The sequence below is a fragment of the Meleagris gallopavo genome, chromosome 4 (assembly GCF_905368555.1).
Source record: "Meleagris gallopavo chromosome 4, MGAL_WU_HG_1.1, whole genome shotgun sequence".
Taxonomy (NCBI): domain Eukaryota; kingdom Metazoa; phylum Chordata; class Aves; order Galliformes; family Phasianidae; genus Meleagris; species Meleagris gallopavo.
In genome coordinates this window covers 41,561,991-41,578,432 of record NC_139407.1, presented here as the reverse complement: position 1 = coordinate 41,578,432, position 16,442 = coordinate 41,561,991, and the positions used below count along the sequence as shown (strand labels likewise).

The window sequence follows — 16,442 nt, the reverse complement described above, 5'->3', positions numbered from 1 at the left end:
AAATTATACCACACCTCAAGACATGGATTACAGAGTTAATATCAGCCTTCAGGCTGTGCTGAATTAAAAACCTTTTTTAGGCACAATCCTACCGTATAATGCTATTTTAATATAAAAACTTTGTTCTGTCAACATTAAAACAACAATTAAAAATTATGTAACATTGAATCTATGGATCTTGTTCTCTGTTTCTCAGTGTCTTGCAATCATTAGAGCTTTGTGAATTTATAAAATGTTAGTAGCTCTTGGAGGAATCATCTGCTTCACTAAATTATATCCATTTTACACTGTAGCCTTCAGAGCAGTATCTTTCTTGTGTGTGTGGCTGATCTGGAGACTGAAGTGAAATAGGAAATGGATACAGCTGCATACAACTTCCATGGGTTTCCGATAGCACTGGAGAATGACTCAGTGAGGAAGTGAAGGGGCAGTGAGTGTACAATAGCACGGGCTTACTTTTAACAAAGGAAATCTTTGTTGTTTAACTACGTGCAGTTTTTAATCCCAATTGAGCTAATATTTTAGAACTTGAATAGAACAAGGACTACTTCATTGCACACAAATGTGATTCAAAGTTAAATAAAAACCCCAAATATTGTAATTGTTTTTCTACTACTTTAGCTCACAAACAGTGCCATGCTCAATTATTATTCATGTGTGTCCCAGAGCTCAGAGTGTGTAGCAGCCTGTATGTGCCCAACTGTTTGCTTGTAATGTGCAGAGAAAATAAATTACTTTGGTACACTATCTCTAGAAGAGATTTTTTTCTTTACCTATATTAAATATGTAATGGAAATAACCCAGATACTTGTTAAAATTCTGCAACCAGAGGGGGTTACATGAGTAGACAAAATACTGTATAGACACACATTTCGAAAGAGTTAATTCTGCAAAAATCTAATTTTAGCTTGCTTTTAGAATATTGTTTAAAGCATTTGAAGATCTGTGGTTGAACTAGTTGTCTTGTTTTGAGACTGGTGGACAAGCTTATATCTGTGAAATTTTTAATAACATCTTTGTATTCTTTCTGCAATATCCTGGGATTTGACATTGGAAAAGATAGAAAATTTGCTGTTATAGGTAGTTCTCATTAAAAAAAAAAAAAAAAAAAAAAAAGTTTGCAAGTACTTATGTAGGGATTATTTCTTTTAATTTGTAGATGTTTCTGTATTGCTTTAAAAAAAAAATAAAAATTCAGTTATAACTCTTTAGAAAGAGGAGCTGGGAAAAACAAAAGGGAAACAAAGTACCAGTGCAGTAATCCTTTCCTTCTCCTCTTTCTGTCTTGGAACATCACAGTCTTCAGATCATATTCTTCGTTATACATACTGTGTAATGTAGTGGAAATTTAAAAGAAATTGCAGCTTTCTCTACAGAATAATTATTTAACTTTCTCATGCCCTGATGCAGAAAAGATACTGAAGGCATATTCCTGTATATCACGTATGCCTTTTGAACTGGAATATATAATGTGTGAAATTACAGTTTATATGTTGATGAGGGATTGTTATGAGCCGCTTGCCAAGTACCACCTTTACACAGTCTAATAGCTTTTGGTGGTATCCATCTTTCCATGATAAATTCTATGAGTATAATGACTGCAGTGTAGTTTGTATATGTAATAACACTATGATATTAGTATTGATTGATTTCCTATTAAGAAAAGTTTATTCAGTCAGAAGTAGTGCCCATATCAACAGCTAGATTGACTTGATTTTTGAGTGATGAAGATCAATAGCAAAGTAAAATGAGCTACATCTAAGTATTGAGATGTTCTGTTTTATGCTGATGATGTTTTATGGTCTTTACATGTTCTGGTCCAGTGGGTGGTCTCATTTGTATAAATATAGTCTTAGATGTGGCAGGATAACTGAGATCAAAACCCAACCTTTAGTGCTTTGATTCCTCAATTGCTATAGTAAGCGAGACCGCATATAAAACTAGTACTTCTGCTCAGTTTTCTGGCATCCTGTAGGGTTATTTCAAAACTTTTTACTGAGAGGCACTTCCTGATTATGGAATGATAAATGCTAAAACTTTTCATTAGATATTCTTATTTTCTACTTAATTTTGAACACACCGATAAAATTATTCAGGAAATGTCAAACAGTTTTCATGATTTGAAAAAAATAAAATCTCATAATACTGTGTATTTTCTACTCTTTCCTCCAGTAATATGTTTCGTTGTTTATGTAGAATTTTATTAAATGCCAAAAAGTGTTCAATAGTTCGTCATATTACTAAGTTGTTCTCAACTAATGCTGTCATTGTTTATTATTTACTGTGACAGCACCAAAACAGAGGCTGTTGAGCAGGCATTTTACCTAACTTAATAAAAACAGTTGCATGAAAGCAGTTTTGACATCAAAGCAGTAGGCAACATGGAAGCCTGCTCTGATATTTTCTTTGAAATCACATATTCTTAATTATCTTTAATAACTTTTAAAATCTCCCATTGAATTTTAGTATGTTTATGTAGCAAGGTTCATTGCTGTGTATGAAAACTTGGATTTTTATGATTGTACCTGCTAACTAGAAGTCTTGATGAATGCATTCAGTTAACTCAATGCAGAAAGGTCAAAATTAGACTTTGTTCAGATACCTTGCATTTAGCAGCTTTACCAGCAGAGTAAAATTCAGAGTTCTTTTTCTTTCCTTTAAGAATTTGCCTGTCTTCATTAATCCACATATGTGTTTCAACAAATTTATGAGAGATTAATAATGGAATTGTAAACTTTTTTATTTTTAAATTGTAAACTGACAAATTGTAAATTGTAAACTAGACAGAGGAAGTGGCCTCAGGACTAACCCAAATCCTCTAACAATTTATTTTAAATATTTCTCTCAGTTAACTGTGTTTGGTTTGTTTGTGGGTTTTTTTTGTTTGTTTGTTTCGCAAGTCAGTGCTAGCCATAGTCAGCTGAAAACAGTGTTTGCAAAGATTACTGAAGATGATGTTGGGTGATTTTATGGAAATAATTCTACACATACTTATTGAAGATACAGGTCTCAAAATGAGAGAATAAAGAAGAGCGATGAAGATAGGTTACTTAGAGAATCAATTCCTGATAGAATTTGGGCGTGTCTTTAGTATACCACATAGTGCTGAAAGCAAGGGTATTTTTTGCAAGGTCAGCAAGGACATAACAAAAATTTTTAGTCTTCTATTGATAATAAGAGCAAAGTTGATTCAACATCAAATTTATTATCTTTGCTACTAGCATCCTTTGAATAATCGTATTCAGATTTTGGGTTTTTTTTTTTTTTTTTCACTCAGAACTATTTTAAACATTTTTAGGTACTGTTTGTTTCTGTGATTTCATCTTACACCGCTTGTGACTCCCAGTTCTATTTTGTTTTTTTTTAATTTTCCCAAGTACAAGAGAAACAATCTACTTAAAGAATGTGATTGTCAGTGAAACTGGCTATTTACTAAGTGCTCTCAATTACTCAGAATGCCAAATCTTAGGCTTAGGGTTTTTTTGTTGGTGTTTTTATGGGCTGTGAAGTAATTATTTCCTCAATTATTTTCATAATTTCTGAAGCAGTTTTGATAGTAAAAGAATTACTGCAGAAGTAATTATACCATTGTCTTAATAAATACAGACTGAACATGAAATACTCCATGACAAATTAGATACACGATGCTATGTAGTTAATTTTGTACGTTTGACCTATTTCCTATTTTCCTATAATTATTACTAAACACAGATTTTATACTTCATCCAAAGTCTAGTTGAAATTCCACAGTGTTTATTGACTCATTTATGGAAATTGTTTTTTTCCTCCTTTTACCATACGCTAATAATCTTCGGCGCCTTGCTTGCCTTTGCTCTCTGCTTGTATTTACAAAAATGATTAATGAGCACTCTGATCAGCAAATTCCAGATGTTTGTATCTAGCTGCTGTTAAAATAGTTCAGGGAAGTGATTCTTAATAAGTGCAGTGTGCACACAGTGCTTGCAGGAAGTTACATTTTGTAGTCATTGGATTGAGTAATTAAATTGCCCAGCTACTGATTAACTTTGTGACTGTTGGTACAAAATGTCATCATAAGATGAAGTAATTTACTTCTTGCCCCTATATACAAAGATTGCAGTCTGTCATAGTAACTTGTAACAAATTCATAAGCACTGATATTATTGTACTTCAATAAATCCCTAATGTGCTGACACAGGCAAACTTCTATGGACTACGCTCGTTATCCTGACAAGAGTTGAATCAAGATCTCAATTATTCGTTTGTTTCTTTTCATGGAGTACTATGCAATAACAAGCAGGCCATTTATTCATCAGGTGTGCCAAAAATGATTTTTTGTGGATGAAATCCAGAGCGGATTTATCAGCATCTGAAACAGGAATATGCATGTGCCTAAATAAAAGAAGTCAATCTGAAAAATCAGTGGAGACTGTAATTCTATGAAGTGTTTTAGACCTTTCCGACTCAAGTTTACTAGCAGCATGTACACTGTAGGAATGTCCTACTGGCTTCTGCCTTAACAGCTGCAGGTGGGAAGTGAAGGGGGAAAGCTCTGAATGATTGTGCTGGCTGAATGCTATCATCTTGTTTTTAACAGGAAGGGAAAACTGATTTCCGCACAATAACAAACAGAGTGGGTCTCTGTTTAAATTTTTCTAAAGCTAGCTGTTTACAGGGTAGTACAACTCATTTTTGTAAAATAACCTGGTCATGCATAAAGCTGCATTCCTTATGCCACAAAAGTAAATTTCAGCTACCTCCAAAAACCTGCTGAACACCAGGGAATGGAAAGTGAAGGCCTCATAGTGACTTCATTATTTGTACACTTGTCAGTCTTTTGTTAGAAGAAGAGCAGAAGAGACACTTAGAACCACATTTAAATTATATGGCTAGTTCATTTTGGTAATCTTGACTGAAGGTCATGGTGACAATTCTGTAACTGGTTTTACTGAGAGCTAGTGAGGTACTTAGGGCAAGGAAGAGTTTGAAAAAGAAGTTAAGTTGCTAAAAAGCAATCTTTAGGACCATGTAGACATTTCTTTATGGTATACTCTCTAATATGATGGTTAGGATTTTTGGTTTTTTTGAATTCATCAGCCTGCATTCATAGTGATGATAAATTATAACATTTTACTGTTGAGCTTGAAGTCGTCTATATATAGGACATAGAATTTATATTTTATCAGCTGTAATGCTGAAATCTAGTTTTCAAGCAAAACTAAAATCCCTCTGCTAATACTTTCCATTGACTTATTGTTAGTAACTTGTTTGTTTACTTTGGTTGTGAAGCCATGTCTTTGCTTACATAGAAACAAGGTTTGAATGTAGTCTTGCCAAAAGTGCATGTATTTGAGCACAGTAAGAATTAAGAATTCTGTTAGAAATGAAACAAACCTTTTCTGGTGGTCACTGTGAAGTTGATTGTAAACTTGAAATCAATTGAAAGAAAGAAGACTGAAAAAAAGTACTTGTCTTTCCATGGCAATGATAAAAGTCATTGTGCTCATCAATCATTTTGTCCATCCTTTCAGAAAGTGTTCACATACTGAAAGCTGTTCCGAACAATGTCATAAGATATCTTCCTGAGAAGTTCACTGTATTTAGTTATCACAAAAGATGTGACTTGATCAGATTAATGTGTCCCTGGGAAGGAAACTGATTCTAGTGGACTTAGTCTAGCAGACAAAAGAAGGATACATTCCTCTGTTTGGAAGGAATTGCAAGCTTGAATTGTGTAAAATACACTATTTTTTAAACGATCAGTAGGAAATCCTACATAGGGACATAACAGCATCTTTATCTCCATAGGAGACATAATTGACCATCAACATACAGAATATTTGCTGTAGTTTACCCAGTATGTTAGGATTCTGTTATGCAGGAGTCAAAACTAGATTATCAGTATAGCCACATGTGAATTTTAAATCCATACTTAAACTCTCATGCTGATGGACATACTAAGGTGCCATAAAGAAAATCCTAAGATAATTGCTTTAACAGTTATAGATAATTTGCCATCTGAAGCTCAAACTGGAGGATGAAAGTGTAAATAATTAAAGAAAACTGATGGAAAGCTTTAAATTGAGTTACACTAATGCAGTCTAGGAAAATCATTTCTGAAAACTGGTTATGATATGCTTTCAATAGGGAAGACAAAAAAAACTCATCAAGAAAATGGGACTGTAGAACTGTGACCTTCCTTATCAGATCTAATTCCATGTATCTGTTGAAGTTGTAGATAAAAATGTTATATCTGCTTTCCATTTCCTTAAGCCTTCAGTGCCAATGCATTCAGACATCAGAGAAGCTGTATTTATTTTCAGGCAGTACAATTCAAATACTGTTATACTGCATTGAAACTAAGCCTATCAGTTCAAACTCACTGGAAGCAGTTGTCAAGTCTACTGACCAGTCACCTGCTTCAGTCTCTGGATTGTGGAAGGTTAGCTTCTCAGCTGCTCACTCCAGTAGGAAGGGGGAAAAACTGGGAAAACCAGAAGAAGAGAAAACTCGTTGATCGTGATAGAGGCAGGGGGATTGCTGACCAACTACCATCATTGTCAAGCAGTAATTTCAACTTGAAAGAAATTAACTTCATTCTTTCTCAATTAAAATAGATTTGGGGAGTTAGAAATATAAATATTAAAACAGCACCCTTCCTTTCCAGGGCTCACCTTCTGTTCCTTTTGTAGTTCCCCCACAAGAAAACTACCCAATGCATGCATCTTTACCAATTGAAGGGCGGCTTTTTTGTCGTTGTTAGAAGATATCCAGAGCCGTCACTATCTCAAGATAAATGTGCAGTTGGAAAATCTCTTTGATAGGCAAAAGGGGGGCTAAATTTTGAGCCTTCCACCTCTTCCTGCAAAGATCATCATTTCTGTTACTGCTGCGACACCTTTCTATGAAGGTGTGTAATTGTGTGGTGTTAATATTCTTAGTGTGGTGCCTATCTGCTGTTTTACAATTTTTTTAAAACAGTTTGCCATTTCAGTACTGATGGGAAATTGTTGTTGAGGTGTTATTTTTCAGATATGGGAGTGGGACGCAGAGGTAATGGGATATACCTAGGCGCTAAGATGAAAGCTTATGTGGGACAGAATAAATGTCTGCTAATATCAGCTCCCTTGTGCTATTTTTTGTAGTTGTTCCAAATGCAGTAGTTTTATTTATATTTACATAATAGACAAAGTGCAATTAAATTTTAATACCATTAAAAAATGGAAATCTGAAATAAATTGTGTTTGGATACAGTTCTACTATTTTGATTTTGAAGTAAACTGAAGCAGACTGTAGATATCCTCAGAATGTAATCACTAAAGAATAATGAGGGAGAACAGTGCAGTTGTGTTACCTGGCATGTTGGTGGTGTTTTTTGCATTTTTTTAATGGATGTTTACAGTTAGTTTCAGTTCATTACAACACCCCTCCAGCTAGTGAGGCAGAACAGCTGTGGTTTTATTTAGAGACTAAATTATTCAGCTGCTGCTATAAAAATGTTGAGGTGAGTTTTGAAGTATTACTGAATGAAGAGATTGCACCAATTTACTAGAGATACCATTTACTCATCATTAGCTTAGAAATGTTTGTTGTAAACTCGTGTTTTCCCCAGGCTGCCTGACCCATCTTAACATAGTGTGGACTGATTCCCAGGTGGAATAATAGAGATGTAAATTACTGGAGCTCAATGTTCCTGATGTGTTTTGGGAGCGGAGAAGCAGTGTTGTGTGATAAGGGGATGCAGAAAGAAAATGAGAAAGTATGACTGCAAAACAAGGCTCTGTGAGTCAGTTCTGCTTATAAATGAATGCTTTGTCACAGTGATCTTTCATTTCATTCAGCAGTGAAGAGATTCTCTACAACATGTAATACGGATTTCAAAACTGATTCTGTTACACACTTCTTCAGAGATTAATTAAAAATCATCTTTCTTTGTCACTTCTGTGCTTGGCAGCACTGGTATCTAGGTAGCCACGGTTCATCACGATTCCAGACAAGCAGCAGCAGTGTGTGTCAGATGCTGTAACACAATATACTATTGTGCATTTAAGAACAGAAATTTGGCTTTCCTGTTATGTTGCCTTTTTCATGTATTTAAGACGTATTTTAGAATATTTGATTTGAATTGAGAAGCTTCACAGTGAATAAAAGATGTAGGAGTTGGGTTAGCAGGAGGTTCATGGTGGTTTGGGTGGTGCAGGTAGTAGCATCAGACAACAAAGAATACAGGAAGTCTTTACTGCAATTGTGATGGGCATTTCATAGTATTAGTATGGATGGCTTTGCTAGTTGTTTCTTGGACAGAATAGGGACAGGTAGCTTGGGAACAGGGGCATTTATTGATCAGATGAGAATTTGGTGTTTGCAGAGATGTGGATTTTCATTTGTTTGTATAGAGCAAGGGGCAGGGCAAAAAGGTAACTGAACTGTTACATGTGAGAGAGGGATCTCAACCTAAAAGTTTGAGAACTTTTATTCGCGGTTAAAAGAGAGAATATTGGCTTCTGTAACAGGGAACTGACTTACATGAAGTCCAAGAATTTTCCCCAGCTGCCTTAATGAGCAGTCACAGAAGCCACAGTGCTATAGTCCATAGGAATGCTGGAGTTCACTGTCATGACTATAATTCCAAAAAGCTCTAACAGCTAATTAAACCTGTCAGTGCTACACTGAGCATTTAGAACATGCAGACATTTGGAAAAAAATGAAAATCTTAGTGATTGCTGTAATCAAGCCTTATACAGTTTTAAGCTGTAGGCAGTCATATTTCACTCAAGCTGAAGTTTCACTTAGGAAAGTGTCTAGCACTAAAGGGTTAAATAAAAAGAATGTCATGCATGTGTATGTGATTCTAAATCCAGAAGTGTTACATTTCCTTTGTTGGCACTAGTTTCTGCTGAATTTACAGGATATATATGGTGAAGACTAAGCCCTTCTGTTAATGGTCTGAAGTGTTTTAACACCAGTGTGGCATGCTTGGTTGAAAAGGTTGGAAGATTTAACCAATGAAAGCATTGTATGTTTTATTCATACCGGATATTTGTCTGCTTAGCTTTTCGAGTTGTCTTGACCATCTTCATTAACAGAAATTATATATAGAATTAGATTTTCTTTAACAGAGTACAGTACTTAGGGTAGTGGCACTATGGATGTGATTCTGTTTGGAGCACATGCAATGAAAGATTTTTTTTTTTCCCCCAAAGCTGACATTTATATAAACAGTGGATCCAGTCTATATGACTCTCCTGGGGAAAAAGTAGAGAGGAAACTGCTGAAAGTGCTGTCTTTCTGCTTGCCTATATTAGCAGTTTCCTACTTGCTACTGCCATGAGAGATGGAATCTAATATTGTGCAGTGGATGCGCACTAAATACTGGAAATATATTCATAAAAATGCAAACATATTGAGATATCTCTGCTAAAATTACTTTATTCTTCAGCTTTTTTAGATCCTCTCCATCCTCAACCCAGATGTTCAACAGCTAACTCCCTGAGTGGCTGTGCTGAAATTTACCTTGCAACTGTGGTGAGCTTTAGGGATTAATGCTTCATGGGGTGGCTCAGGCTGAATCTCTCTGGAGGTACTCACTCAAAAGGAGTGGTTGAAATTGCTTGTGGTTCTTGAAGTCACCTACAAGTCCCTTTGCTCTGTGAAATCAGTTGAGGCATCTGCTCTGCCATTTGTTAGTTTCCAATTAACAGTCCTGTGCAATTCCCCATAAAGCCTATAAAAAAGAAACAAGGAGGCTTGGCCAGCCTCAATCAGGAAGTAAGGAGAAAAGTTTATTTAGAATGTGACAGCAAATATTTCCAGTTGTCACTGTTCACAGCTCTGTGATCTCTGAGGGAAAATGTTGCCCATAAAAGTTAAAACTTTATGTACTTTCCTCCCTGTCCTAAATTCACAGTACCATCACAATAGTTCTTCCTTTTTTGTTTCTTTATTTTGTTTTCTTCTTTTTCGTTCCCACTTTCTTTGGAATTGAGGACAATTACTTCATAATACTAAAAATAGATATCCTAACGATAACATACAAGTCTTCTAAATATTATAAAAGTATAAAAACATGAAGTAGAAAAAGTTAATAGAACTTTGTTTGGAATATTTAAGTGTATGATGGATTTGATAAAATGAAAAACAAGTTTCTTGATAAGCAAGGGCCGATTTGGTCATAATTCAAATGTTTGTACTATTTTTTTATTAATAATAATAGTTTGAATATTTGACAGCCATAGAATTGCCTTATATGTTTTGTTCATGTTATTTAGTACATGCTGTCTATTTTGTTGGAATATGTAGACTACAATTCTCTTTTGACAGGAGCTTTGTGTAGCTATGCACAGATGGTGTACAATTCAGTTTCTGTTGGCCTTTTTCTATTAAGCAAAATTGTAATATTTATGATGTTTTTTCTTATTTAGATACTCTGTTTTTATCAATTGAGAGACAAAAATGAAATGTTTTTTGTTATAGCAGACTAATAACTGTGTTGTAATAGCATGTGCTGGATTTCTAGTGTAGTGAAAATTGGATGGTCTGGACAGTAGTGGCTTGAGACAGGCAGAAGTAGTGCTGTGTCTGAGCTAATGATTATTTGTTTCCGAGAACTGAATAAAATGGTGCTGTTAGTTAGGTTTCTTTGCCACACAAAAGCCATTAAACTGTTTGCAGATACAAGTTGGCCCTACATATGCCATCAGTGGTGTGTTTACTTGGCACTGAGCCTGAACTAGGAAATCTTGTTAGATCCAACCTGGCTTTTCAGAGTTCTCTCTCTTGCATCATTGCATGCCTGGCACAATTAATCCCCATGATGGGCAAGCCATTCAGTTGTAATTGAAAGTTGACTGAGTTAACTTCTTATGAAACTCAGTAGCTGAAATTTTGAAATTGCTGTTAGGGAGAATTAATTTTGCTAGGATATTTTTGTATTTAGATTTTTACTGTATTTTTTCCAACTTTTCTGTTTCATTTTCTTAATTTTGAAGAAAAACTTGTAATATCTTCCTAATATTTTGTCAAACTTGTATCATATTCATGTAGCAAATGTAAAATCTTGCATCAAAAAGACCTTCTCTTTCTCTGTTATTGCTATGAGCAATACTGTTTGAGTCCTCAATTTTGCCAAATCAAGGCTGCACAGACTACTGTTCCCCAGCATAAGTGCATCTCTTCAGGTCATCCATATTGTTAAAAACGCAAGTGGATGTTTCTCTTGAAGTGATTATTCAAATTATTTGCATAGTGTATGGAATCGCTTTTTAATAAGGTGCACCTCTTTGAAAGTTAGACTTAATGAAAGAAACATCCATTTCTGCTGTCAGAAACATGATGTGCCAAGATGTGTTGGAAAACAGAACTGTGTCTGTTGTCTAAGAGCTACTACAGCTCAGCTTTTGGGTAACAAAGGACATTTTTATGGCTCTTAAGGATTGGAAGCCCCTCAGCCATTCCTTTAATGAATGTTCATGTGCAGCAAAAATGGAGACCACATAAGAAGAAATTAAGATCACATATACCAATGGCTATGAGCATAACCTAACCCCCATCCAGATTATTTTCTTGAAGGATCTAAATAATTATTCTTTCATGTTACAGGTCTAATTACAACCACCTCTAGGAAACTAGATCGGGAGCAGCAGGCAGAACACATATTGGAGGTAAACAATTTATTTGCTTCTCTGATTAACAGTGACTGTAAGTTCATAGTTCTTTTTCAGAAAGTTTTTTATACTTGATTACCACATGAAGAGTTTAGAGAACTGGATTTGGAAGTAATTTGCTTTTGTGTTCGTTAAATATATTGCAGTGCACAATACTGTCTGTTAAAACAATGTGTTGGGACTTTTTATTAAGAATTAAGATAACAGATGAAGGCAATTTTTTTTGTTGTTTCTATTTCTGCAAACCAAGATTTTCTTTCAAACAGTACAAAGACGTGATTGTTACAAAGATTATTCTTTTTTCTCTTCTTGGACTTTTCCAATAATTAATATTACCCTTTTGAATACAGACCAGTTAACAAGCAACGCAGAAACTTTTTTGTGAGCACTGAGAATGGAAACAGATTGAGTAGACATTTATTTCTTTCTGCATAACATGTTTATCAATCATATAAGTGCTTACAGCAAGAGCAGGATTAGTCTCTTCTCACTGGTGACAGGTGACAGGACAAGGGGAAATGGCCTCAAGTTATGCGAGAGTAAGTTTAGGTTGGATATTAGGAAACACGTCTTTACAGGAAGGGTTGTTAAGCCCTGGAATAGTCTCCCCAAGGAGGTGGTTGAGTCACCATCCCTGGATGTGTTTAAAAACCATTTGATGTGGTGCTCAGGGACATGATTTAGTAGAGGGTTGTTACTTAGGGTAGTACAGTTAGGTTGAGTTTGGACTTGATGATTTTTTTAAGGTCTTTTCCAACCTGAGTGATTCTATAATTGTAAGTAGATCAGTTGTCAAAATGTGGATGACAGAGTCCAAGAACATGAAATTTGCACCCAAATCATTTTATTTAGCTCATTTAATTGATATCTGGAATTTATGTAATAGATACTCTTCTCTGACATGCAATGTGAAGGCATTATCCTTCATCTGCAGTGAGTTAAGATGTAACCATCACCATAAATATTATAGTTAAGATTTGGACCCTCTTTTGTGCTTTTCCTTCGAGATGATAAGCAGGGAACTGCTAGGTTGAGTAATCAAAGCTAACTGTAAAGTTTCTCTAGTTCTTTTTCTAACTTATCTAAGCAAGTCTGGACTTCCTCAGTGTTTGTGAAATCCGTGGAAATGTTTTCTGATAGAAATGCGAGCAAAAGACTGCGTAGACCTGGGGAATGAAAGCCTTGACAGCATGAAATAGTATTTTGCAGAACTCTAGTGTAGATACAGTGTTCCTGGCTCTTTTCTATCACTTTGATGTACTGAAAACTAAATTTAAAGAGCTATTGGGGCAAATTTTAATTGTAGTTTTTATTTTGGTAGCAGCTTTGGAAAGAACTCTTTGCACTTTAGTAGTAGCAGTAGGGTGGAATTTCTTCTGCAGTGTGTTTCTAGTAGGAGCAGTAGAAGCAAAGTGAATTAACTGGCAAATTCGGTTTACTACGAGCAACATTATTCCTGTAAATTATAAAGCCACCATATCATTCACTTCTAAATTGCCTCTTGAAAGCTGCTTGTGTCATTTTCCTAAAGCACTTAATGTCAGTTGTATTTCATTTCTGTGACCCTCTTCTATGTGGATAGGTTGTAAAATTGGTATCTCATGACTTTTGCTTCTATGCATAGCATATTGTACTGACTTTTCTGTTGGATTTATACGGTTAAATAAATTGAGCTGTGGATCATTCTCTGGCTCTGAAACCATCAGGCATACTATGGCTTTGACAGTGTATAACAGATCCCCAGAACAGACTAGCCATGTCCAAGTTGCCTCTTCAGAGTGGTGCCTGAATTATGTGAATTCTCAGATTGTACCTAGTCAGTATCTGAGAGAGTGCTGATTGTTTTGGTCATAACTTCTCAGAGTTCATACTAGGGGTGTAAAGCTATGTAGTAATGCTCATGCCTGTGTTCCAGATCCTGTTTGATGTCATCCTGCCAACACAATCTGTAAGAACAAAACCTTGCCTTTTGATATTACAATAAAATAAATAAATAAAAACTGAGCACATTTATTATATATTATTACAAGATATCATAACATGTACAGAACTCAGGCTTTTTTAAGGTTCCAGTATCACACAGTGTCACACAATGGTACATAGTCTACTTTCAGTGTTCTCCATAAAGAGTTAAGCTGATTGCACTTAGTTTGTAACATTGATTACTTCCTGGTGGTATTCTTTATAACTCGTCATTCTTTCTTCATTTAGAATCCCAGCTAGTTATTAAAGTTTTAAATAAAAGTTTGCTAAGCATCCAATGCCAAAATCCTTAACTGCAGTGTGATAGTGACATTGTGGCCCAAAGTAGCAGTTTTCCCATTTGTTTGTTTTATGTTGACATCTTTGAAAATGGGTTGGAAGTAAACCCAGAAATGCACAGAATGATGAACAGTATTATAAGCCACTTGAGCCAAGTGCTGTGCATCTGGCTAATTAATTGAGTATTGAAATGTTGACCAGATGGGTTGACGGGTTTATTCTTTGTTTGCTATTAAAAGTGATATTTGATTGCACTCCTGCTTACATAGTAGTAATTAGTATATCCCATTCCTTTTATTCCCAGCTTGTAACTATTTTCTGAGTGCCAGTTGGATAGCTTACTTCTAATGCAATTATTTCAGAGTTAACTTCATGTTATTCCCTCATATTTTAGTGTTCTATTTATGTCAGTAGTGTCTCCTGTTACATCAAATCAAACAACAATTTGTCTTTTTTTTCTTGGCTCAGTTTTTCTTTTTTTTTTGGGGGGGGGGGGGGGGAGGAGGGCAGTATTATGTTAACAAGTTATTCTGTACCCTGTGAAAATTCCTCTTCTGACATGTGTAGGTTTTGTGAACTGGAAGATATGTGATGTTGTTCAATTCTATGTACTAAAGAGAACAGATAATCATATTTTGAAATCCTACCATCTATTAGAGATGAGCATGAATATGTCCATTTCATGTTGCTTTATGTGTTTTGTCATAATTAATCACTGTTATCATTTACACTTTTTCATTTCCTGTGTGCTTAGGAATGATACCCATACTTCATTTCTATTTCTATATTTCTTCCTAAAAAAGATGGGAAAGGACCAAAAAAGAGCATATCAGATTATGTGCAAAAGTAAAACTATTGTCAATCATCTCAATAATAAATCCCTTTTCTAGTCAGGGATTTCATCAGGGATTCAATTCTACTCTTCAATCAGTAGACCTGCTTTGTATCCATGTTGTATTTTTATGTTGAAGATAGAGTGAAGTCAGAAAATGATGGACCTGCTTCTGTAACTCTCTTATTAACTGCACACTTGCAGGAGCAGGAACACCACCTCCATATCTTTTTCCTTCTTGGAAATGGTTCTAAATTAACTTAGCATATCAGATAGATGCCTTATTAGCTTATAATTATTGTTCAACTCTTGGCAATTATAATATTATTGAAAAATAATAATTAAAAATAAATATATATTAATGAGGGATTAAGTAAGTAAGGAGTAAAGTAAAAAGGTAAGATTGCTACATATGAAGTAAGTTTCTGCATCAGTTTGGTCTATTTCTAGTATGTAATTCTTTTCTATGTTTTTTTAACTTCAAATCAATAAATATTTTAATTTTATTGAATTGTTCTTCGCTATCCATGTAACTATCATTGTATCGGTGCTAGCATTAACATTGCAGATTTCTCACTCATTTTGTGGCTTTGTAGTACAAACTTTGACTACTGCTGGAAGAGCAGACTTGGTTTCATTTCCCATTTCATTTAGGCTTGGAAATAAATTATGTGCATTCCTTTAAAAGGCTATTCTTTATGCTTATTTCAAACAAGTTAGTGATTATGTCTTTAAAATGTAAGAGTTTTTAATGTATAGGCCTGTCAGATTTTGGAAATTACAGCCTTATAAATAGCATTTTTTTGAGGTGTAAAATCAAATGATAAAATTGAAAAGTTGCAAGGAAACACTAAGCTGAAAGTATGTTAAGATATTACAGTGAAACTGTTATCAGAAATACTATAAATGTGTGCTGTTCCTGTATTCAAAAATCAATATTTCTGTTACAATGCTACAAAACAGTGGAATAGATTTAATGTATACCTATGCTACAAAATAATAGAATCAACTCTTACATGCCATACATCAAACATCATAATATGAATAAACCTTTGTAATTCTTTCCTAACTATTTATCAAATAACTTTATTCAACAGTCTTTAAGTAACTGAAGTTAGAGGATTACTTTACAGCTGTAGGGAAAAGTGATTTAGAAAGAGCATTGTTAAGAAGACTGCAGTTGAATTGAGCACTAACCCTGCTTTTTTTTTTTTTTTTAATAAAACTAGGTAACAGTAACGGATAATGGTATTCCTGCCAAATCAACAGTTGCACGGGTGATTGTGAAGGTTTTAGATGAGAATGACAATAAACCTCAGTTCTTGCAAAAGTTCTACAAAATCAGACTTCCAGAGCGCGGAAAGCCAGAACGTGAGAGGACTGCTAGGAGAGAGCCGATCTACCGAGTTATTGCTGCAGATAAGGATGAAGGCCCCAATGCAGAGATCTCTTATAGCATTGAAGATGGCGATGAACATGGCAAATTCTTTATTGAACCAAAAACTGGAGTGGTTTCGTCAAAGAAATTCTCTGCAGCAAGGGAATATGATATTCTTTCAGTGAGTCAAAACCTTTATATCATGAATATGTGAAGTGTTCTTTTATCTGTACTCCCATCTCTTTTTGTTCAATAGCTGACAGATGAGAGACTGGAGAGACTGCAGTATCTGAAGGAAGAAAGAATCAACAGATCCAGAAGTATTGTT

The 16,442-nt window shown here is 34.9% G+C and overlaps 1 protein-coding gene across 4 annotated transcripts in view; it reads left to right on the top strand.

The window, feature by feature from the left end:
• The window catches only part of FAT1 (FAT atypical cadherin 1), a 103,128-nt gene that overhangs the window by 41,009 nt on the left and 45,677 nt on the right, over positions 1-16,442 (top strand). For all 4 annotated transcript variants that reach the window (XM_085223039.1, XM_085223038.1, XM_085223036.1 and 1 more), the window contains exons 4-5: positions 11,578-11,639; positions 15,966-16,295. In XM_085223039.1, the coding sequence (XP_085079165.1) occupies positions 11,578-11,639; positions 15,966-16,295 (392 nt within the window). The remainder of the gene's footprint in view (positions 1-11,577; positions 11,640-15,965; positions 16,296-16,442) is intronic.